Below are 23,328 nucleotides of genomic sequence, written 5' to 3'. Positions count from 1 at the left end.
ATGCTGAGGGCAGCTGCAGTTGGTTAGGTGACCTGTGGCTCCGTGGTGGTGAGAGAGGTTAGAAGGTTAGCTTCTGAGCTAAAGCTTTGAACAGAAGTGTTTTCCAGAAGGGAAGAGAAGGGGTGCAGTGAGGAAGGCTCAGAGGCCAGGCAGGACCTGTTTGGGGTGTCTACCCCACGGCAGCAGCCAGCAGCCAGGCGCAGCATTGCTGAGGTGCTGGGAAGCCTGAAGGCAGAACGGGGTGTCGCGTGGCTATGGATGAGGTGAACGGGGCCCTGCGTGTGGCTGGCCTGGCGTGGGCAGCGCAGCAGCAAGCGTGTTAGGTGGGCAATGTCCTGGCCATGTGGCAGCAAGGAAGGAGAAGAGGCAGCCACGGCTTCAGACCCAGCCCTTGGCTTCTGTAGAGTGGCCCAGAGCCCCCACTCGAGAGTATATTTTTACTGTGCTCAGGTTTCTAATGTGTCTGCTTATCAGGTTTCCTGGCCTGCAGCAGATTGGGAGGGGCTGCTGCTCCTGGAAGTAGGCACAGGGCCTCTGAGAAGTGACTTTGGAGAATCAACAGAGGTGGCAGTGAGGCGGCCTTGCGGAAACATCACTGGCCCCACCGCAGCCCTGGCCCAGCAATAGCTTAAATCAGGCCTGATGAGTTGGATTTAAGAGAGCAGGAACTTTAAAAAAAAAAAAAAAAAGCAGGAACTATGTGAAACATGTTAAGAAAGTTTTCCTTAAAAGTGGTTAATGTTGAGATTGATTTTGCACTCGGTGGGGAGCCAGTTCAGGGGAGAGCGGGTCACTGGGGTGCCAGATGGATGAGGTGTGACGGCCTCTGCTAATGGACCGTGAACGGTACCGGAACTTTTAACAGGGGCCCAAAAGTTGGAAGTGGTGAAAAGCCAAACTTGGGGTGTTAACTATTTATCATTTCCTGGTTTCAGCCACATTGTAAATCACCTTGTGAGGGCGAAATGCAAAGAGGTGACTCTGCACAAGGATGGGCCCCTGGGGGAGACGGTGCTGGAGTGCTACAACTGCGGCTGCCGCAATGTCTTCCTCCTCGGCTTCATCCCCGCCAAGGCTGACTCGGTGGTGGTGCTGCTGTGCAGGTGAGGCTCCCAGGTGTCCCTGGGGGCCACCTTTCAGCTCCAGCCCATAGTGCTGTAAAGGCAGTTTCTACCGAGGCGTGAGGTGTCAGAACGAACCTTTGGGTCTGGGTTTGTTCGGGAGTTGAGAGTGCTGAGTAACTCCTGGGGTATATTCTGGTTAGATCATAAAAACAATTCCTTCCGTAAAACCAAAGTCTGTTCTGAGTTTTAAGAGTTCAGAGCTCAAGTGCGTGGGGAGATGCGATTTATTACTAACAATTTAAAGGTAATGTGATCACATAATAAAACTCAGGGAGCATAAGCCCCTTTGGGTGGAAGGTCAGCAGGGGGCCCTCGATGAGGGGCACTGCTCCTCACGGCGGCCCTCCCCACTTGGCAGGCAGCCCTGCGCAAGCCAGAGCAGCCTGAAGGACATCAACTGGGACAGCTCACAGTGGCAGCCACTGATCCAGGACCGCTGCTTCCTGTCCTGGCTGGTCAAGATCCCCTCTGAGCAGGAGCAGCTGCGGGCCCGCCAGATAACGGCCCAGCAGATCAACAAGCTGGAAGAGCTCTGGAAGGTGAGGCCCACCCGGCAGGTGCACCAGCCCAGCGTGCTGACGGCCAGTTGGGGTTTGTCTTCAGTGACAGCTTGACCCATGAGACCATTGGAGATTCCGAAAGGAACTTGGGTGTGCCTAGAATGGTCCTGGGGCACCTCCCAAGGCACCTGCCTGTTCATCCCTGTCCAGCAGCGTTGCCTGGCTGAGAGGAGCCTGGCCTCTGGGAAAGGAAAGGAAAGCTCTGGGGTTTTCTTTTCATGAAGGGGTGAGGTTGGGTGGTGGGAGGGGGAAGAGATGGCACTGGCCATGGTTGGATGTGTCGGGCAGAGTCTAGACCTGCTCAGGTACGCGGGGAGAGAGGTGCCAGGTCGGGTAGTGGGTTGCCTGTCCCTGCCCACAGACTATGGGGACCCCACCCCTTCCTCATGGAAGCCCTTCTCTGGTCCTGGCTGATGAGGATTTTGTGATAAAATAAGTTCTGGCTGGGCGCAGTGGCTCACGCCTGTAATCCTGGCACTCTGGGAAGCCAAGGTGTGAGGATCCTTTGAGGCCAGGAGCTCAAGACTAGCCCGAGCAAGAGCAAGACCCCATTTCTACAAAAGATACAAAAATTAATCAGGGCCGGGCACAGTGGCTCACGCCTGTAATCCTAGCACTCTGGGAGGCCGAGGCGGGTGGATCGTTTGAGCTCAGAAGTTTGAGACCAGCCTGAGCAAGAGGGAGACCCCTCTACTAAAATAGAAAGAAATTAGCTGGACAACTAAAAATATGTATAGAAACAATTAGCCGGGTATGGTGGCGCATGCCTGTAGTCCCAGCTACCTGGGAGGCTGAGGCAGGAGGATTGCTTGAGCCCAGGAGTTTGAGGTTGCTGTGAGCTAGGCTGATACCAGAGCACTCTAGCCCGGGCAACAGAGTAAGACTGTCTCAAAAAAAAAAAAAAAAAAAGTAAGTTAGTTCTAATAGCTAGGCTAGGAGTTTTAATTCAGAACCCAACTGGAAATCTCAAATAGAAATTTATTTTTACTTTGAGTACAAGTCAGAATATTGTTCAAGCACTTTCTAGCTGGGTACCTTTCCATGTGGATGTCCAAGTTGCCAAAATTATTTCATCGTTCCTGTTTATAGCCAAATAGTATAGATGCTGCTCTGTCAGCACCGGTGTGGAGCTCGCTGAGGGGCGTGGACGCTGGGGAAGAACTGCGTGCCCTGTGTTGGTCCAGCTCAGGGTTGGCAGGTTGTGGGAGCCAGGCCTCCCATGCTACAGACATGGTGAAACCTGGTCTTTGTGGTGGCTAGAAGAAGGGGTCGCTGTTCCTCACTGGCCAGGCGGGCTTAGAGAAGGCAGCCAGGTGCCCTGTGTTCGGATGGCTGTCACGCCGTGCACCTGGGACTTAGTCGGCAGATCCCTGGGTGCTAGCATGCTGTCAAGGGTAGGAGGAGCAGCTGAGGTTGCAGCTGGCATCTGGCCTCCTGTGCCAGCATGGAGTTCCCATTACCAGGGCTCTCCTTGCAGGGTGGACACCACGCTGTCCACCTGGAGCAGTGCCAGGTGCCCCCCGTACTGAAAGCCTACATCGGGCCGCTGTGGAAGCAGTGCGCGTGCTCTGTCCTTCTGATGCCACTGAGCTCTCATTTGTTTGCACAAAGGTAAAAACGGGGATGAGCAGGGCCCGTGTTTGTTGTCTTCTAGGAAAACCCTTCTGCCACGTTGGAGGATCTGGAGAAGCCAGGGGTGGATGAGGAGCCTCAGCACGTACTCCTGCGATATGAGGACGCCTACCAATACCAGAACATCTTCGGGCCCCTGGTGAAGCTGGAGGCCGACTACGACAAGAAGCTGAAGGAGTCGCAGGTGATGTGGCGTGTGCAGGAAGGCTCGTCGTGGTCTGGGCTCTGGCTTTAACGAAGCATCTCTCCTAAGGTTTGCGGGGGAGGGGGCGGCTTTCTCCTCAGGCTGCGGAAGCTGGCATGGGCCGAGGCCCTGAGGGACGGAGCCTGCGGATCGGGGCTGGGCAGCCTAGTGGTGTCTGCGCTGGTGCCCTGGCTCTCGGAGCAGGTTATTTTTTGTTTTTAAATCCAACAAAAATCCCTTCCAGTCAGTTCACAGCTTTGTCCATAGCTACGAGAGACCTTGTGCCAGGTCCCCATGAAGAATGTGTCGAGGAAACGGGAACCCTGTAATGTCACCCTCCCTTCTCTCCCTCCCGCAGCTGCTGGCTGTCTGTGGCCCACGCAGAGGCCTCCTGTCGTGTGCTGTGAAGTCTCCAGACAGATGTGGAGATTCCTAACTGCTTCTCTCCTTGCCACGCCTGCGGTGGTGTTTGAGGCTGTCGGGTGCCCCTCACGGTGCCCCAGCGTCATGGCGGAGTCCCAATAGGGCTCACGCCTCGTGGAGACCCGGACCCGGGGAGTCCAGGCCCGTGCCTGCGCTGAAGGCTAACCAGGGCTCTTGTTTTTCATGTGCTCAGACTCAAGATAACATCACGGTCAGGTGGGACCTGGGCCTTAACAAGAAGAGAATCGCCTACTTCACTTTGCCCAAGACTGACTCTGGTAATGAGGATTTAGTCATAATTTGGTTAAGAGGTGATTTTAAGTTTTAAAATATTTGTGACCATAAGTAGCATAAAATTCCTAGTTTTGCCCTTGTAAAGTGTTCCTTAATTTGAACCTCTTTATGGTGGAAGCCACAGCACATGCTAACCACTGCTCTCTTGCCTTTCCATGGAAGACATGCGGCTCATGCAGGGGGATGAGATATGCCTGCGCTACAAAGGGGACCTCGCGCCCCTGTGGAAAGGGATTGGCCATGTCATCAAAGTCCCTGATAGTATCCTTCGTGTGAAGAGGGCTGGGCTGGTCTGGTGCGGGAGGAAAGTGGGGGTCTGCGAGGCTCCCCCCACGTCTGGTGGGTGGTAGCCATGCTGCTGTGGATTTCACGGTTGCGGCTGTGCCAGAATCTCAAGCTTTATGGCGGGTGCTGGTTGGCACAGCACTTCGCTGCCTGTAGGAAACCGCAGGCCCTTACTGGCGGGGGAAAGGTGAGTGGTTGTACAATTACTGCTCTTCCACCCAAAGGGGATGTCAATATTGGTGACGTCACTTGTGACTGTGGCAGCTGGCTGCTCCTCTCCTGTGTGGCTCATGTGCGTGCCTGCCTGTCATGCACATGCTCTCGTTGGGAAGTAGCTGCTGCTCTTGGAGATGCCCCAGTGAGACTCTCAAGGCTAATGTGGCTCTGAAGAAGAGCCTTACCTGGGCACTGAGGCTGTGCATGAGATTCTAGAAGTCTGCAGTCATGTGTAGATGCTCTGAGTGCACATTTGCTCCCAGGCCAGGCATGGTGACATGCTGTGACCTCAGCGTGACCACCATGCTGGCCAGAGGGGGATCATGCAGCATCCGGATGGCACATGTGCAGTGAGACACCTGGGGTGAGGAGTCACCCTGGTGGACACTGGCAGGTTCCCCTCTTCGGCAGTGCTGGTGCCTCACAGCCCAGCAGTGGCCTTGGGGGTATGGGGGTGCACTGTCCCCTGTATCCACCGTCTGCCTGTTTCTCTGACGCCTTATCAGTCTTGGGGGCTGAAGGTGGAGGGAAGGGTGTTGCCCACTGGCCACAGCCTCGCAGTGGGCTGAGGACGTGCCCAAAGCAGGCTGCTTCCTTGTTTCAATCTCAGCCCTGTCTTCAGTTGTACTCAGAGGGTGCGTGTTTATATAAAACTGGCAAAAGCAGCTTTGGCTGCAGCTGGGGTGCTCTGAGCCCTGCACCCGAGCCCCTGCTGGCCATGTTTGCAGAACCTTACAGCTGGGAGCTGGGGCTCAGGCTTGCTGCTCCGTGCCGGTGAGGGATGACGGCCTCACTTTGCCCTCTGCATCCCCGAGAAGGGCTGGGGTGAGCGGCCAGGAGATTGTTCTGGGAGTAACAGGGAGGCACTCAGGGCCTGGCTGAGGGCCAGGACGTGGGCTTATTGTAAAGGCAAATCTGTCAGTGAGGACGCTGTCCTGTTCTCTGGTTGTCGTTGTCGGTTCTTCGCGTTGTCAGCGTTAGGCGCAGAGGAGGGGTCCCCTAAGTAACCAGGGGCTCCTCCGAACAGCCAGCCTGGCTTTTGACAAGGACACAAACTTAACTCAGCGCACAGATTATGGTGATGAGATTGCCATTGAGCTGCGGAGCAGTGTGGGTGCACCCGTGGAGGTGACTCACAATTTCCAGGTGGATTTTGTGTGGAAGTCCACCTCATTTGACAGGTACGTCTGCCCTCTGCTGCTGGCCGCTGCTGCCGTCTGATTTGCAGTCACCTGCTCTTCCCAGGTCATCGTCTGCTGCCTGCAGCATCCTTATGAGTTCTACCCCGTCACAGTGGAGTGGGTCTCCCCACCCGGCTTTGTGAGCTCAGGACGCCAGTGACGAGGGTCACAGCTGCACGCGTAGCTCAGCCCGTGCTCTCCTCACAGGATGCAGAGTGCGTTGAAAACGTTCGCTGTGGACGAGACCTCTGTGTCTGGCTACATCTACCACAGATTGCTGGGCCACGAGGTGGAGGATGTGATCATCAAGTGCCAGCTGCCAAAGCGCTTCACGGCGCAAGGGCTCCCCGACCTCAACCACTCTCAGGTGCTTGCTGTCGCCGGGGCAGCAGGGCCTCTCCCGCCTGGCCATGGCACAGCTGGTGGCCACCCCTAACGGCTGCTTGTATTTGAAGGTTTATGCTGTGAAGACTGTGCTGCAGAGGCCACTAAGCCTGATCCAGGGCCCGCCAGGCACCGGAAAGACAGTGACCTCGGCCACCATCGTCTACCACCTGGCTCGACAAGGCAACGGGTAGGGCTGGGCTCGGCCCCTGTGGTGGAGACCTGGGGCAGGGTTGAGGTGGTGGGGTAGGAGGCCTGTCTGCTGGCTGCTTGGGACGTGTCCCACTGAGGAGAGTGGATGGCCACGAGTGTCTTCTGTGTTACTCATGTCAGATCGAGCCTTGTGGTTGCTTTTTAATGACCAAGCCTGCTGCTGGCCTGAAGGACAGTGCGGGCCTGATGGGTCGTGAGTCTTGTGCTGTTGTTTAGCTCAGAAGTGCAAAGGCAACTTACGGGGTGGGCGGGAGGGTGAGTGCGAGCTCCGTCCTCACGGCACTGTGAGAGCTGCTTGTGGGGCAGAAAGCTCTGGGCTGTCCCGGTCCAAGCTCCCTCAGCATCCTGGTCACTGCCGGTTAAAAGGGACAGACAGTCTTGGCTCGGGTTTGCCGAGCTTCCCTTGGGCAAATGCTGAGTTGTCCGAGTCGTGTTCCAGGCCTGTGCTCGTCTGTGCTCCAAGCAACATCGCTGTGGACCAGCTGACCGAGAAGATCCACCAGACGGGGCTGAAGGTCGTGCGCCTCTGTGCCAAGAGCCGCGAGGCCATCGACTCCCCAGTGTCATTCCTGGCCCTGCACAACCAGATCAGGAACATGGACAGGTGGGCATCCAGCCGTCCTGCCCAGTTGACCCTGAGCCCTTGCGGGTAGAGCGCGTCCCCTGCTGACCTGCGTGTGCTTCTAGCATGCCCGAGCTGCAGAAGCTGCAGCAGCTGAAGGACGAGACCGGGGAGCTGTCGTCTGCTGATGAGAAGCGGTACCGGGCCCTGAAGCGCACCGCCGAGAGGGAGCTGCTCATGGTGAGCCCTGCTGCCTGCAGCGCGGCCCGCGGCGCACGTTCTGTTTGCGCCAAAGCACCCGTACGAGTCTGTTCAGCCTCAGGAGGCTCCTGTGGGGGAGTCTGTTGCTTTGCTTTTGAGAACTTAGATGCGCCCCCTTCCTCTGCCTCCTCACGCTCGCTCACAGTCAGGACCCGGGGTGCACAGACTTCCGGGTAGGTTCTGCTCCCGGACGGCCGTCCTGCTGCTGGCCCTGGGAACTTGGTCCACACGCCAGGGCTGGGTCTGCTCACACTCCTCTTTTATAACCCACCAAGCAAACTGGAATCGCAGCCTGAGAGTAGCTTTTACCAACTCAGCGCTGCCCCTTGGGAGCTGTCGTGAGGCACGGAGTCCTTTCTGTGTGGAGAGGTTGCCTTCCACGAAGCATGACCGTTTAGGACCTTAAAAGTTTGTGGTCACCACAGCCTGGACCATGTGTCTTGTCCAGGAGGGACACCGTGTTTTATAGTTGTCAGGGAGAGCAAAGAACGGAACCACTCTTGCGTCTCATCCCACCTGTACAGTGCAGGTGCCCTGATGCCTCTGCACCCCCTTCCCCAGAACGCAGACGTCATCTGCTGCACGTGTGTGGGTGCTGGTGACCCGAGGCTCGCCAAGATGCAGTTCCGCTCCATTTTAATCGACGAAAGCACCCAGGCCACTGAGCCGGAGTGCATGGTTCCTGTGGTCCTTGGTGCCAAGCAGGTGGGCTGCCTCCCCTCCACCAAAATCTTGTTTGGAAACCAGTGTGTGTGATTCTTTGTGCTTGAAGTTGCTTTTCAAAAACTTCTTACAATGCAGCATGATGCCCGGCAGCACATGGAGCAGTACAGGGTGGACCCTCTGAGGGGGTCTTCGGAGGGTGGGCTCACAGGGCCTGTAGCCTTTGCCTGCTGCACCCAGAGCCCCTGTGTGCCAGGGCCGGGTACACTACGTAACCTTGTCCTGCTCATGCTGCAGTGTGTGCTGAGTGGTTCTCCCACACTGTGGCAGGCCGTGCTCTGTGGACCCAGGTCCCCTAGTTCCCTGATGACGGTACACATCGAGGCCAGTTCTCACTAGAGCTGCTTGACTCGGGGCCCCTCTCCCTGCAGCTGATCCTCGTGGGTGACCACTGCCAGCTGGGCCCGGTGGTGATGTGCAAGAAGGCAGCCAAGGCCGGGCTGTCGCAGTCGCTCTTTGAGCGCCTGGTGGTGCTGGGCATCCGGCCCATCCGCCTGCAGGTCCAGTACCGGATGCACCCGGCACTCAGCGCCTTCCCGTCCAACATCTTCTATGAGGGCTCACTCCAGAATGGCGTCACTGCAGGTAACAGGGCTCTCTGCCTGGGTGGTGGCTTCTGTAGAGAAGGGACATTGAGAGAATGCAGCCTGGGGAGAAGAAACCAGCCCATCACTTCCTCCCCATGTGCTTTTTTTTTTTGAGACGGAGTGTCACTCTGTTGCCCAGGCTAGAGTGAGTGCCGTGGCGTCAGCCTAGCTCACAGCAACCTCAAACTCCTGGGCTTAAGCGATCCTACTGCCTCAGCCTCCCGAGTAGCTGGGACTACAGGCATGTGCCACCATGCCCGGCTAATTTTTTTTTTTTTTCTATATATATATTTTTAGCTGTCCATATAGTTTCTTTCTATTTTTTAGTAGAGACGGGGTCTCGCTCTTGCTCAGGCTGGTCTCGAACTCCTGAGCTCACACAATCCGCCCGCCTCGGCCTCCCAAGTGCTAGGATTACAGGCTTGAGCCACCGCGCCCGGCCCCCATGTGCTTTACATAGCGACCCCTCGCACGTGGCACCCTGCGGTCTCCTCAGTGCGGTCAGGGGGACCGAGCGTCTGCTTCAGGCTGTGGGTGTGGGAGCCCACGTTCTCCCTAAAACTCAGAGTCACCACCTGAGATTCAGCCAGGGCTCTGCAGCCTCACAAGTAGCAGCAAGGACAGGAGTTATAGGAGCTGATCTCTGAGTCCGTCCTTTATGTTGGGCCTTGGATCCGCCGCTTTATGACGGGCAGCCATCTCAAAGCCCCAGGCCCGGGGGGGTCTGCACGACCCTTTCTGGCTTCCCTGAGGTCAGAACCACCTTGATTGATACACGGAGGCATCCTCTGCCTTCTTCACTGCTGATACACGCTGGTGGTGACTACTCGAGTCAGCACAGAGCCATCAGCACAGAGCCACCAGACCCTGCCAGGACCTGTGGTGTCACTGCCACCAGTCTCTGTGAGAAATGAAGTGAAAAGTATTCATCTTAGTAAGCCCTGAGTGTGCGTCCTTTTAATGTCCAATGTGACCAGATGGAAGTTCTTATGACATTCGCAGGTGTGTGAGGTGCTGGAAAGAAGTACTCGTAGCCCTCTGGGAGGCCGAGGCGGGAGGATCACTTGAGATCAGGAGTTCGAGGCCAGCCTGAGCAAGAGCGAGACGAGACCTTCTCTACTAAACATAGAAAAGTTAGCCAGGCATGTGGTGCACACCTGTAGTCCCAGCTACCAAGGAGGCTGAGGCAGGAGGATCACTTGAGCCCAGGAGTTTGAGGTTGCTGTGAGCTAAGCTGACACCACTGCACTCTAGCCTGCGAGACAGAGCAAGATTCTGTCTCAAAATAAATGAATAAATAAAAATGAATAAGTACTTGTAGACACAGCCTGGGTATTCATTCTGAGGTGTTGGACAGATGTTTGCCTGAAGATGATCAAAGCAAACCTGTTGCTTCCAGGAAAATAAGTGACAGTATTTGTCACCAGTGATACAATCTGAGGATTCAGATGAAAATGAGAATGTAGGAAAACTTTAACATTACCTCCTGTGAGGTTGGTGTCTTCCCAATATCTGGAGGCTCCTCTGATGAGGTCTGTGGTGGTGACAGATGGAATGTTCCTACTGTTGTCTGTGAAACTCGTCAACCTTTCGATGGTCTGCTTGACTCAGTGGGCAAATCCTTCCCAAGTGACCAACACGGAGTGTTGCAAAGTCAGGCAGGGACCAAAGACCTGTCCCAGATGTGGGGCATAGCGGTGAGGAGTCGTAACAGGCCCGCTGCGCTTTCAGGGATGGAGACCCATAGTCGTCCAGACGGGTGGTGAGGACACTTTGCCCTTCCCAGTTACACCCCTTCCCAGTTACACGTGTCTGAGAGGCCCGACTCCCTCTCGTGCTTCAGCCTCAACGGGGGAGAGCTGACCGCAGAGGCAGATCCGAGGGCCCAGCTATCTTCGATGAAGCCAAATAGCAAAGAAATTAGGAAAACTGGAACCAAGACCACTCTTCTCACTTAATTTATTTTTTGGGAAATAGGATTTTTTCCATAAAAAATATTATTTAACATGTAATTGATTTATTTTGTCATGAATTAGCGTATTTTAAGTTTGTAAGATTTGAAATACTGCTGTCTGCCAGATGCTGGGTCCTGAGAGTCGTTGCCACCGTCAGCATCCGTTGTCCCTGCTGCTTGTGAGACTCCGAGGCGTCTGAGCACCGGCTGGAAAAGGCGTGGCCCAGTGCAGCTCAGACCCCTCTCTGGCCCTAAGAGGGCAGCTAGGAGGGCTGGTGTCATGTTGACCGCTGTACTGGTGCCCGGTGCTCAGTGAATAGGAAATTCTTTATTGAGGTGTAAACACGTGTCCGGCTTGATGAGTTTTCACTAAGCGAAAGCTCCTGCGAAACCTGAGACTGAGCAGCTCCTAGGAGCCACCTTCATGCCTGTAGGTGGACACACAGGGCGGTGCTGGTTAAATGTGCACGATGACCCTGTGAACAGCTATCACCAAGCTCACCCAGTGGGCTGTGTCCTCACTTTGCTCATGCTGACCGAAATCCCCAAGGCTGTGTGGGGCATGTGTGATTCGAAATGATGAGGAAACGAACAGGGCTCAGAACAGCTGAGACGAGCGTGAAGACCCCAGGGAAGGTGGAGGCTCCAGGACACCATCCAGCCCCAGTCCAGACGGAGTCCAGAGGCACAGCTGCTTGTCCACAGGCCCCGAGTGGTGACAAGTGAGGCTGGAGGGCAGCAGGACAGGGTTGGCTCAACAGTGTCACACACAAGTCAGCTGTAGGGGTTTATGGAGCCTTTAAGATAATGAAGCTTCTGGAAGAAAACAGAAGAATCTCTCTGTGATCCTGAGGATGGGCAAAGATATTCAAGCTTCAAGAAGGCACCAACCAGCAAGCGTTTGTTAGTCGGGGAGCCAGCTTTGTGCTGGGCACGGTGCTCCGAGGAGCCTCTGCATGGCCTTGTGCCGTCCGGGGCATCTCTGGCCAGGGCCCCACAGACCTGGGTCTCCTGCCCCAGGACCTCTGCCCGCGGTGGGCAGTGTCCATATTGCACTGCTTCTGAGCTCCATCCAGGTGGGCTGCGGCTTTTGAAGTGTTGCCTCTCTTCCCTCCCCCATGATAGCGGATCGTGTGAAGAAGGGTTTTGACTTCCAGTGGCCGCAGCCTGATAAGCCGATGTTCTTCTACGTGACCCAGGGCCAAGAAGAGATCGCCAGCTCGGGCACCTCCTACCTGAACAGGTGAGCAGACGTGCCCACCGACGTCTGCAGGCTTCGGGGACAGCTTGTCAAGAGGTCACTAACCATGTACTTTTTTGTGAATGTTGAAATTTTTCTTCCCCTCATCGTCCCTGTGCTGTTCAGACTCTAAACCACAGCATTTCACTTCTGCCTTGTTTTTCCAATGTTCTTCCATTGCTCAGACACTTTATAAACCCACACGTGAGCCTTTTCTGTCCCTTGTCACTCCCCCTAAAGAATGGGCAAGCTCAGTGTGGCCACTCTGGGTGTGGGGCGGGCAGTGCTGGCAGGGCCCTCACGGTATTGCGCTGTCATGGTGACACCCGCTGCCCAGGTGTTGCACCTCTGTACCCCTCACAGCCTGTGGCCTCAGGTTTTGGGACCCTAGGGGTGAGCCCAGTTACTGAGAGCCTGGTGTTCTCAGGACGGAAGCTGCAAATGTGGAGAAGATCACCACGAAGCTTTTGAAGGCGGGCGCCAAGCCGGACCAGATCGGCATCATCACGCCCTACGAGGGCCAGCGCTCCTACCTGGTGCAATACATGCAGTTCAGCGGCTCCCTGCACACCAAGCTCTACCAGGTACGCTGCGCTTGTGCTGTGGGCGTCAACTTCGACCTTGAAGTTAGCCGGCCGGAGGGTGGCAGTCCCAGCTGGAGCGCAGACCGGGCCCAGGAAGCAGGAGTCAGCCCAGCTCTCAGGAGGGCACACGGTGGCGCATTACCAACATTGCCGCCAGAGTCTGCGTGGTCAGGCCCGAGACTGTGAGGAGTACGTCCCAAGGGTCGGAATCGCGGGCTGATGAGGTGCACGAAGGTGTTTTCTTGGGATTTTTGAAACAAGTCCAAGCTGGAATAGCAGGGGGCGGTCAGCGCCAGCTTTGGCGTGGGTGTCACCTAGTGGTGAAGGTGGCTGTCACACTTGTATTGACACCCAGTAAGATGTGCACCATGTGCGTGTTGACAGGCAGAACTCGGTGTGTCTCACTCACGTGGAAATGAACCCAAATGCTATGTCCTCGTGGCCATGCTGCGGTGGTTCCTGTCCTGTTCGTCGGGTGCCGTCCTGGCTTCTCTGTGACGAGCACGTGTACTCTTTTTGCTGCGAAACAAACCACCGTGGCTAAAAGAAAACAAAATGCACAAAGGGCCAGGAGAGCCCAGAGGCGCAGTGAACAGGCGCCAGGTCCCGGGCTCCCAGTGGGATTTGAGGGTGTCTCTTGCCATGTTTGCTGTGGTTTTGGGGGTCCCAGGAGGCAGCCTGCTGGCTGATGGTGACTGCATGGCTCCCTTTCAGGAGGTGGAGATCGCCAGTGTGGACGCCTTCCAGGGCCGTGAGAAGGACTTCATCATCCTCTCCTGTGTGCGGGCCAACGAGCACCAGGGCATCGGGTTTCTAAATGACCCCAGGCGTCTCAACGTGGCCCTGACCAGAGCAAGGTAGGGAAAGCGGCTGGCCACCTGGCGTCCCCTCTGTTACTGAGCCTCACTTCCCAGCCCCAACTTGGGCTGGTGTTGGTGGGGGGTGCCAAGGCAAGAGGTCATCGGGCTCTGAGCAGTGATTCAGAAACAGCATGTCACTCTAGAGTCTCTGTTTCTGTGGTCTGGTGGTTTTCCGGCTGTTTGCCTGGTTCCAGCAGGGAGTGTCTTTCAAGGTCCTCCTGGTCTGAGATTCAGACCAAGTGTGTGTATTTACATGAGTGTGACATTTTGGTCTTTCCCACTTTTTTGGTTCTCGAATGTAACTTTTCTGAAATGATAATAGCAGGAAGGATCCAGAGGACAAAGTGGCCACTGTGTCAGTCTCCACGTAAAACTAGACGGCAACAGCTCGCCAGCTGGAACCCAGGGGCCCAGCCCAGGGCTCAGCGTGTTCCAAGGGGAGAGCGAGTCACTGCTTCTGGCTCATGTGCACATGTTGGCTCCTTCCCCTTGAGGGTCGTGATTGCTTTTGATTTGTTACCTCCTCTTTGTGAGGTGCTCTCTTGTCCGGTGATCGGTATCAGTGGGGCCCCTGGCACACAGTTGTGTGCTGGTGAGCTAGAGGGGCCAGGTGTCGAGGTGGTGCCTGCTTACAGCCTGCAGGGCTGCTGTGCCCGGTGCCAGGAGCCACCTCTTGTCCACAGTCTTTGTCTCTGAGTTCACTTCCCCAGGCAGGTTTCTGGTGTTGGGCTACTTGGACATCCACCAGTAAGCCTGTGTGCAGGGCCAGAGGTTTGCGGTGGGCCAGCCTGGCCTCTGCCACAGGGCCTGTGGCCCCCGGGGCTTCTGCTTGCTGAGCACACGCGTGTGCAGGGGGTAGGCTGCATGCTGGGTATGCCAGGCTTGGACTTCCGTTGCCTTGGATTTGGATTCTGAGTTTGCAGCCCCACCTCATGTGCAATAGTTTGCCGTGGGGTCCTCAGCCCTGTCCTGTCGCAGGTATGGTGTCATCATCGTGGGCAACCCCAAGGCGCTGTCCAAGCAGCCACTGTGGAATCACCTGCTGAACTACTACAAGGAGCAGAAGGTGCTGGTGGAGGGGCCCCTGAACAACCTGCGTGAGAGCCTCATGCAGTTCAGCAAGCCCCGGAAGCTGGTGAACACCATCAACCCGGTGAGCTGCCTACACCTCACGTCCTGCACCCAGGCGGCCAGGATGTGGTAGCCCACGCGCCCTGGGAGTGAGAGTTGGGGTCCGCCAGCCCCACCGCTCTGGGGTGCTGTCCTCGTGCACTGGGTGCATCTTCTCAGCAGGGCGGGGAGGGCTCTTTATCCCGAACCCATGTTCTGGGAACGCTGTGGTGTGGCTCATGGCATGCTGAGAACCTCCCAGAGGGCCCTCCTGGAGGAAGGGCTTGAGATCGAGTACCCCATGCCCAGGCTCCCAGGCCTTCTGCCTTGATTCATGGGCTGGTGTGTCATGGGCGGCCTTGGGGAGTCAGACTTGGGACATAGACACAGCAGTTAGGCCACTTGGGGAGTCCAGGGTGCTCTGGGTGGCGGAGGGGTGTGCTGCTGCCTGGGCCAAAGCGAGGGACCAAGGTGGTCAGCGCCAAGACCCAGTTGGCCGTGGGGGCAGGTGAGGCCCGGAGCCACCTGCCTCAGCAGCCCCCGCCCCAGCTGAGCCCAGCCCAGTGTCCACATCCAAGAGCTGCATACCTGCCACCTCCCAGGCCACCAGTTGTGTGGGAAGTTCTTTCCGTGTTGCCGACGAATTCCTCACCTACCTAAAACCTGTGCAGGGGGCCCGCTTCATGACGACAGCCATGTACGACGCACGGGAGGCCATCATCCCCGGCTCGGTCTATGATCGCAGCAGCCAGGGTGAGTACCCCATGGGGCCGGGCTGCCCTCGTCCCCCATGCTGAGGTGTTGGCCGTTCCCATGCCTGCTGCTGTGGCTCTGTCGCTCTTGGGTGGCCACACAGCCTCAGTCCACAGAAGCTTGCTTGACACCATGCCTTGTCTGAAATCAAATAGCTTCCTTACCGGTTTCTAAAACAAGGCACTTTTCACAGCAAGACAGCGGTGCCTATCTGACCCAGCGCTTCCTCAGGTGCGGCACCCGCCTTCCTCACTCCTCGCCCGCAGGTCCCACCCCAGCCCTGGGTGGGTACACCCTTTCCTCAGGTTCCACCGCCTCTTTGAAGCTCCATGTGCTCTGTTGCGGTGAGGTTGGGAGGCCACGGGCCCTGCGTGGGAGTCTCTGTGCACCTGGGCCAAGCTGTGCCCTGCTTCCGAGCGCCTTCCCCAAAGGCAGCACTATGCCCAGCAAACTCACGCGGCCGACCTGGCAGGCCCCTTCCTGGCCCCGGTATTCTGGTCACTGGGTTCAGACTGTGGTCTGTGTTCTTTAACAACAAAATCTCTCCCTGTACACAGCCAGCAAGTCATCATGTAGCTGGGGGTGCCCGGGGACCGTCCCTTTTTGCCCAACCCACGGTGAGCCTGGCTCAGGCTGGAGCCTCACTGCCCTCATGGTGACACGCCATGGCCCAGTTATTTCACACGGCCGCTCCCCTCTGGTCTTTGATGCAGGCCCTTCCCTCTCCCTAGAGGGGGCCTGGCAGCACTTGGGGCTTTGTCTGCTTTTAGCCAGAGTCTGTTAGATCAGATCGAGTTTCCTCGTGATGGATCTTAGATGTTTTCTGGTTGTTTGGCGGTAGAGGTTGCATGAGTATGAATATAAAATTTTGTATTAAAAGGGTTTTTTTTTTTTTTTGTAAATGTAGCATGGTTTTCAATTTTTGAGATCCCTGTAGTCCACTGATTCTCAGCAGCCTCCTGGGGAGAAAGAGCACACACCGGGCACCAGCCTCAGGTGACACCGCCATCTGCTGTGTCTTGCAGGCCGGCCCTCAAACATGTACTTCCAGACCCACGACCAGATCGGCATGATCAGCGCCGGCCCCAGCCACGTGGCCGCCATGAACATCCCCATCCCTTTCAACCTGGTTATGCCGCCCATGCCGCCACCCGGCTACTTCGGACAAGCCAATGGGCCGGCTGCAGGTGGGCGCCCTGGCACTGCGCGGGGAGAGCGGGCTGGCACTGTGGGCTGCTCACATCAGGGTCTGCACAGCTGCCTCTCCACCAAGCCTCAGCCCTATGGTCGCTGCTGGGCATGTGGCCTGCCCCTGGGTCCCGGCCTCCTTGCCCCGCTGGGGCTGCACTCTGCCTCCAGCTAAGGTCATGCTTGTCTGTGTGGCTCAGGCCTCCCTCAGGCAGCCCTGGACTGTGTCTTTCAGGCCGGGGCACTCCGAAAGGCAAGACTGGGCGTGGGGGGCGCCAGAAGAACCGCTTTGGACTTCCTGGGCCCAGCCAAACCAACCTCCCCAATAGCCAGGCCAGCCAGGACGTGGCATCCCAGCCCTTCTCCCAGGGTGCCCTGACACAGGGCTATATCTCCATGAGCCAGCCCTCCCAGATGAGCCAGCCTGGCCTCTCCCAGCCCGAGCTGTCCCAGGTGAGCCCCCAGTCCCCACACCAGAGCCCACGGCATTCCCCCTTGGAGGGTGGGGCTATAAGTCTGGAACATTCCATCCATGGTGCCGCCCTTCTGGGTCCTGGACAGCTGGTCTGGCTCATGTCGCCCATCTGGGTTAACTTGTCCCTGTGCTGGGGTGAGTAGGGTGGGTCTCTTGCTACTTAGGCTTGAGGACGGGGTTTTCTGGACTCTTCTCTGGGCTGGTGAGGGGCCCAGTGGACGAGAGCATCTTTGGACTGTGGCTTGCTCACGTCCCTGACCTTGTCTTTCAGGACAGCTACCTCGGCGATGAGTTTAAGTCACAGATCGATGTGGCACTCTCACAAGACTCCACGTACCAGGGAGAGCGGGCGTACCAGCACGGTGGGGTGACAGGGCTGTCCCAGTACTAGAAGGCAAGCCCACCCTGTAGCATTCCTGGCCCCAGCTCCTGCCCCCCCCAAGAAAGGGATGGGAGCCACTGAGGGAATGGGGTCTTCACTGGGGGGCTGGAGTCCTGTGCCGTGGCAGTCTGACGCCCAAGGGGCCAGCTTGTCCCGTGACCCTTGGTTGGGTCAGGGTGGCTTCAGGCCCACCTGCCAGAGCCACAGCCTGCCCTCCTGTAGAGAAAATCCTAGGGCTCCCTGGAGAAAGGGATGTGGTGGCCCCGTGGCTGCCTGGGTGTGCAGGGAGGAGGACGATGCCCGCCACAGCAACCTCGCTCGCTGGACGGGGTTCAGGACGCCTGCTGGGCTCCACTGCCTGTTTCCCCTATGGGCCTCAGTTTCCTCATCACAGTGGCTCAAGGGTGGGCTTGGGCTCCCTGCCGTGCCTGTGTGCCAGGCCAGTGGCATGCAGTGGGGCACTGTCCCCGCCGGGGAGGACCCTGGGAGCTCCGCCCGCTGGCCCTCATGCCGCCTGCCTTCTCCTTACACAGGTGGCGGTGGAAGAGCTAAGCTACGTGGCTTAGTCCATCAGCATCTTATTCTGGGTAATAAAAAATAAAAATAAACGGATACCTGTTTTCCACTGCTAAAACTGAAGCACCACTGTGTGAGCAACAGGAGAGGGAGAGGCCGAGCGAGGGAGAGGAGGAGCCCAGCTGAGCGCGCCCTGCTGCCCCGGCGGCAAGGAGCAGAAGGCAGCGGCAAGGGCCGGCCCGCCAGAGCCTGGAGTCCTGCCCAGCCCGCGTGGAGGAGGCCCCGCGCTTGCGTCCAACCTGGGCCTGCCAGGGCGGAGAGAGGAAGACCCTCATCTCAGAGTAGCCCTTTCCTCTGTTCTTTTTTTTTTCTCTTTATTGAAAGGGGACTACGTTTTAGCAGGAAAAAACTTCGCTTTTCTGTGCCCGAGCAGGTTTGCAGGCGGCCGTGCCGGGCAGAGCCCGGGCGGGGAGAGCGGCGTCTGTCCAGCCGCCGGAACCGCGAGGTCGTGATGCCTGTGTTCTAAGAGGGTTTTCATTTAAAGAAAATACGGTGTTGGGGTTTTTCTGTTTCGTTTTTTTAAAGATTCTTTCAAAGGAGTACTGAAAAATATTTTCCTAAGTTTGTCTCTGAAATCTTAGTGGTGGACCTGGGAGATGTGAGAAGCTTCCAGAAACGAAGTTTAAACATCAGCGCAGCTGGAGACTAGGATCAACACCTGTGACGTGGTCTTGAGGAAGATTTTTGTTCTAGGTCTTAGCTTCCTGCGGGCGATTGCTGCAGGGTGACAGGTCTATGCAGGAGTCACCTGGCCGAACCCAGACGCCACACGGTCTCCGCTGGACTCTGAGGAGCAAAGTTGCTTCCTGCGGCGGACTTGGCGCGGGGCTCGGCTGCCCAGGAGGAAGGTGCCGATGGCCCCACTGGAAGGGGCCTTGGCCAGGACTGGCCATGAGGCCAGGGGGCAGGAGGGTGGCCATTCCCAGGCCGGTGGCTTCTTCCCCAGGGTCCTTCCGAGGATTTCATGGAAAGCAGCAGCCAAGAGGGCTTGTCCCCATCCCTAGGAGGCACTGAGTCCCCACCCTCAAGTGTGGAGCCTCTACCTGCCGGTACTGCACCGCTGACCTGGGTGCTCTCTGTCTTTGGGGAGAAGGGGTGAGTCAGAAATGAGTGGGTTCTGTGCTGCGGGGGTTGGAGGCGTTTGCTGTTGGCTGGCGGAGGAGACCTCCGCCTGGGTCTCGTAGCCATGAGAGTCGCCCCAGCTCCCTGCACAGCGTGGGTTGGAGTGTCATCCCTAGTGACCCCACCCCTGCCTGCCCCTCCCAAAGACTCCAAATTCCAGCTTCTACACGGAACAGATGGGGGACGCACAGGCCGCCTTCCTTCTGGCAAGGACTTATTTATTGCCATTGCTGTAGGGCTTTCGGTTTCCCCTTCTGGTAGCCGCCTAGAGGCATGGATGTGGGGCGCTTCCCGCTGTGACCCTGTGCCTGCCCGCCAGGTGGGACGCTTTGCCTCTGCCTGTGCCCTCCGCTCGCTGTGTTCACCCTGAGCAGCGTCACCAGTTTTACAAATCGAGCATCTGTACCAGGCAGCATAACTTTTGATTTTTGGTCTATTTGTTTTAAGCTCTTTTGTCACCAATAAAATATTAATAAACAGTTCTTGCCTTCATGTGGGAGCTGAATGCACTGCAGGGTGGGGAGAGCATTGGTTGGAGGGTGGTGGGTGTGGAGGCAGCTGAGGCCACGGTTAATGGCAAAGCCCAGGAAGGCCGCAGCTGCTGGACCCCTCCCTGGAGTGAGCAGTGCCTGGGCCTGTGTGCTGCTCCCTGGTGACCATTGGATGTTGGGCGGGGGATGTGCTAGGGCCAGGGCCGGGACAAGAACGAGTCCTCCCCACCCCCAGGAGACAAGAGCCAAGGATCCCAGGGGAGCAGACCACGCAGTGTTTATTGTTGGTTCCTCGCCCCCCACCCGCCCCTGGTCAGCGGCAGCCGCACTCATCCACCACCATGTCCTCATAGTGCCGCAGCACCACGTTATCGCTGTTGTCGAAGAAGAGCATGGAGATGGGCGACAGGCGCGCGGGCACGCAGCAGGGCAGGCCACCGGCGGCTGGGGGTGGCGGCGTGCATGAGCGCGCGCAGCACGGCGTGGTTGAGTGCTGGGGGCCCGCCAGGGCCAGACAGCGCAGCGGACAGCGCGCACTGGCCCTGGCAGTAGTTGGCCAGGAAGCCTCGTGGCGCGATGACCCAGCGGTGCCAGCCCACCTCGCGGAAGCTCACGTAGAGCCGCCGCGCGCGACACGCGCCCCCGAGGCCGCCGCCCGCAGCAGGTTCGGCCTCACGCCGGGGCCGGGCCAGAGGGTGGCACAGGCTCGGGTCGAGGGTCACCAGCAGCAGAGAGGCCTCGGCCAGGCGCGCGCAGGCGGCAGGGGACCGGGCGCGCAGCGCCAGCGCCAGGCGGAGGCTGCGCGGCACCGAGGCGTTAGGTGCCCAGGCGGCGCCCAGCAGCTCGGCGCGCACCGGCGACTCCAGGGCGGGCACCGCCTGGCGGAGCAGCACTGCCCCCGGGTCCGGGCCCGCGGCCTCGCCAGCCCGCGCCACGCTCAGCTCCCAGCCGCTCGCCGGGGCCGCCGCCGCCACCGCCGCCGCGAAGCGCAGCTCCAGGCGAGCCCGGCTCGGGCGCTCGGCGGGTTCTACAGCCGACAGGTCGAAGACGACGGTCCACTCGGGGCACTGCCCCGCGGCCGAGGCGGGCTCCGGGGGCCGGGCGGCCGCACCTGGAGAGGCGGGACGGACTCTGCTAGCGCTGCGTTCCCGTCCAGTCCCCAGCCTGCCCGCGATGGGGTCTCGGTTGGGGACAGGGAGGAAGGTGAGCACCTGGGGCTGGGGGAACTGGTTTGTTGGAAGGCGTCAAATAGTGTGAAGCACTGGGGTGGGGTGATAGTGTTGGGGCAGGGCATGAGTTGAAAGGAAGGGGCCCTGCGGGGTGCAGAGAGGCGGCTGCCCTCCCTTGGGGACACAGGCGGGGGTGCAGAGGGTGGGTATGAGCGAGGAGCGCCTTAGCCACTGGCCAAGCGATGCTGGGGCGGTGGCATCTGCAGGAAGGCATCAAATGGTGTGAAGTGGGGGTGGGGGTGGAGATGGAGTGGGGGCAGGGATTCAGCTGCCAGCAAGGGGCCCTGATCTTGGTAGTCTCCTGGCGGGTGTCTCTGGTGTGCAAAGGACAGGGAGGGGTGGGATGTGGGGGCCCAGGTTGCTATCGGGCCTGGATGTGGCGGGTGGGGACTCGGGACTCTAGGGACCGCTCCTACCTCCCCTATCACGCTCGAGGCTCACCCCTCGAGCTCTCAGCCTTTGGGACCAAAGCCCCCAGCGAAGACCCGCCTCACTCACCGCGGTCCGGAATGTGGCGCACAATGTTTCCGGCGACCCCCAGCTCCTCCACGTGGCACGGTTGCAGGGTGGCCCCCGGGGGCGTCCGCCGCAGGCCCGACCTTGCCTCCTGGGGGTCGCGGCGGCGGAACAGGCGCCACATAACCGGGGGGACGGGCCGGAGCGTGGGGGCGCCCCGGGGCGCATCGCGCAGCCCGAGGGCCTGGAGCAGGGCGGCAGGGCCCGGGGGCACAGGGGCGCGAGCTGGGCATGGCCAGGGCAGCAGCAGGGCCAGGAGGGGCAGGAAGAGGTGGCGGCCAGGGCGTGAGCACAGCGGTGGCATCTTCCTCCCAGAATGGCCGGAGAGTGCGCGGGGTCGCCGTGGCCCCCGACCAGCGGGCTGAGGCGGGGCCGAGGTCCTAGGGGGCGTGGCCGTGGTCCGGAGGCGGGGTCTGGGGGGCGGGGCGAGGTCCCATGGGATGTGGCCAGGAAAGGCTGGGACCCAGAAGAGGGGAGCTGGGTGGAGCCAGGGTCCCGGGGGTGGGGCAGGGTCCATGGGGGCGTGGTGGGCGGGGCCGGGCGCGGCGGGGAATCAGAAGCGCCTGTTCTTCACGAGGCCGTTCCGCAGCGGCTTCCTGGGGGCCAGAAGCGGCGGGTTAGACTGGGGGCTCCACGTCCGCGCCTATGCCCCGCCCGGCCCTCCCTGTCCTCACATTTCAACGACCCCCCACGTGCCTTCACTCGATCAGGCCCTGGCCCGCCTGATGCTTCCTCCTCGCGATCACCCTACCCCCGCCGACGGGCCGTAAGACGCCGCGTGTCGTCCCTGCACCCTGGCACCTCGTTCCCTGCCTCCCTAGGCCGCTGCAGGGCAAAGGCTGCCCACCAGCCTGGGCCTCACTTAGCTCCACCACCTCCACCAGGACAGGCCTCTGCACAGGACACATGCGACAGATCCTCCTCTGCTCCTGGACAGAATCCTCTGCCACCCGCCCCACGCAGGCTCGTCCTCGGCTCCGGTGGCCCAGGCCAGCTCTCCCCACCCCCTTCTCTCTGCCTTCCTCTGCCGCCTCCTACTGTCCTTCCATGTTTTTAAAACAAGTTGCCATGTTTTAAAACTCTAATCAACGCGGTAAGTGTCCAGCTTAAGATCCCAGAGAAAGATCCCTAACCTCGAAACGGGCTGCGTACTTCAAACTGTAAAAGCCATCTTCTCTTGCAACTCCTGTTTCCCAAAACTGCAGTCCTATCTGACTTCCCTCTCTGTGGCCACTGCTGCTCTCAGGAAAATCCCATTTTCCCTGGGAGAGGCAGCAGCAGGACTCCGGGTCGGTGGGAAAGGAACCTCGCTGAGTATGTGTCCAGGGCTCCCCTGCTGGACACGACAGGGTCTGGCCCCTACTCCTCTCTGCCTTTGCCAGCCCTGGAGTTGTACCCTGTTCAACCGAGATGGCATCTTGGTCTTGAGGCTGGTGGCCAGGCCCACTCTCACCTGTGGTGACTGCTCAGCCCTGGCAAATGTTCTCTGGGTCTCTGTGTAGAAGTGGCTCCCACAGTGGCGCTTACATACAAATGCGTGGGGTTTGAATAGGTCCGATCATTGAGACATCAGAAAGTGTGAAAAGCTCACAGTTCCCCCAAGCTGCTCCTGCAAAAGTTTCTTGCTTTTGGGCATCACCCAGCGACAAGCTCACATGTGCGTGACTGCCCCCTTTGCCCCATGGCTTTGTGGAGTGCTCCATGGCCCTTCCATAGAAGAAGCTAAAACTTTCCCAGGGAGGTCACTTTAATTCGCTCTTCCCTTGGGACTGAAGCTCAGCCTGCCCTCAGAGCCGAGTGGTATCTAGTCCTAAGGGTTGCTGGTCTTTGTGGGGAGATAAGCCCCGCTCAGACCACCCATCTGTCCCTTGTCTTCTGGCTTTGCCTGTGGTCCTTTAGAACATGAGCCTTGGTCCTTCATCCACCTTTGTGGCCTCTTGAGTCTTCTCATAAACAGCTTTCTCGATTCCTCAGTGACACAGTCTCCCATTTCAGCTCAGGGATGACCCCCCGTTCCTACACTGACACTTTTGGTGCATGGTGGATTTGCTCTTGGGGCTGAAGTGACACAAAGACACACCTTTGCTCTTTTCTCCAGATGGTCCCCAAGTGTTGGCCCGGGGCCAACCCGACAGACCTTCCTTCCCTCTGGGTGCTCATTTATTTGCTAAAGGCTTCACAGACACCGTGTCCCTGTCCCCCACTGTTGACTCCTACTA

At 58.5% G+C, this 23,328-nt stretch overlaps 3 protein-coding genes across 11 annotated transcripts in view; 1 reads left to right on the top strand and 2 right to left on the bottom strand.

Moving 5' to 3' along the window:
- The window catches only part of UPF1 (UPF1 RNA helicase and ATPase), a 35,939-nt gene extending 16,587 nt beyond the window's left edge, over nt 1-19,352 (top strand). The window contains exons 4-25 of one of the 8 annotated variants that reach the window (XM_045552122.1): nt 936-1,103; nt 1,483-1,663; nt 3,339-3,500; nt 4,117-4,234; nt 4,380-4,478; nt 5,773-5,899; nt 6,107-6,266; nt 6,355-6,473; nt 6,936-7,100; nt 7,184-7,298; nt 7,881-8,024; nt 8,414-8,627; nt 11,709-11,826; nt 12,251-12,407; nt 13,122-13,264; nt 14,246-14,420; nt 15,049-15,130; nt 15,688-15,747; nt 16,156-16,317; nt 16,554-16,771; nt 17,065-17,187; nt 17,709-19,352. In XM_045552122.1, coding sequence (XP_045408078.1) covers nt 936-1,103; nt 1,483-1,663; nt 3,339-3,500; nt 4,117-4,234; nt 4,380-4,478; nt 5,773-5,899; nt 6,107-6,266; nt 6,355-6,473; nt 6,936-7,100; nt 7,184-7,298; nt 7,881-8,024; nt 8,414-8,627; nt 11,709-11,826; nt 12,251-12,407; nt 13,122-13,264; nt 14,246-14,420; nt 15,049-15,130; nt 15,688-15,747; nt 16,156-16,317; nt 16,554-16,771; nt 17,065-17,184 — 3,007 coding nt within the window. In that variant the 3' untranslated portion in view covers nt 17,185-17,187; nt 17,709-19,352. Of the gene's footprint in view, nt 1-935; nt 1,104-1,482; nt 1,664-3,338; nt 3,501-4,116; nt 4,235-4,379; nt 4,479-5,766; nt 5,900-6,106; nt 6,267-6,354; nt 6,474-6,935; nt 7,101-7,183; nt 7,299-7,880; nt 8,025-8,413; nt 8,628-11,708; nt 11,827-12,250; nt 12,408-13,121; nt 13,265-14,245; nt 14,421-15,048; nt 15,131-15,687; nt 15,748-16,155; nt 16,318-16,553; nt 16,772-17,064; nt 17,188-17,708 lie in introns of all 8 variants that reach the window. The other 7 variants (XM_045552114.1, XM_045552149.1, XM_045552140.1 and 4 more) reach the window with 7 other exon arrangements.
- A 272-nt stretch (nt 19,353-19,624) lies between these two features.
- GDF1 (growth differentiation factor 1) lies at nt 19,625-21,626 on the bottom strand. Its single transcript, XM_045552188.1, is given in 3 exon segments — nt 19,625-19,812; nt 19,814-20,475; nt 21,092-21,626. Coding segments are annotated over 3 exon segments (1,332 nt in total). The 3' UTR covers nt 19,625-19,677.
- Nucleotides 21,616-23,328, bottom strand: part of CERS1 (ceramide synthase 1) — a 28,714-nt gene continuing 27,001 nt past the window's right edge. For both annotated transcript variants that reach the window (XM_045552200.1, XM_045552224.1), the window contains one exon: nt 21,616-21,705. In XM_045552200.1, coding sequence (XP_045408156.1) covers nt 21,663-21,705 — 43 coding nt within the window. In that variant the 3' untranslated portion in view covers nt 21,616-21,662. The remainder of the gene's footprint in view (nt 21,706-23,328) is intronic.

This window comes from Lemur catta, chromosome 1, assembly GCF_020740605.2.
Source record: "Lemur catta isolate mLemCat1 chromosome 1, mLemCat1.pri, whole genome shotgun sequence".
NCBI classification, from domain to species: Eukaryota; Metazoa; Chordata; class Mammalia; order Primates; family Lemuridae; genus Lemur; species Lemur catta.
The sequence above is the reverse complement of the archived record's forward strand: the minus strand, read 5'-3'. Positions and strand labels throughout refer to the sequence as shown.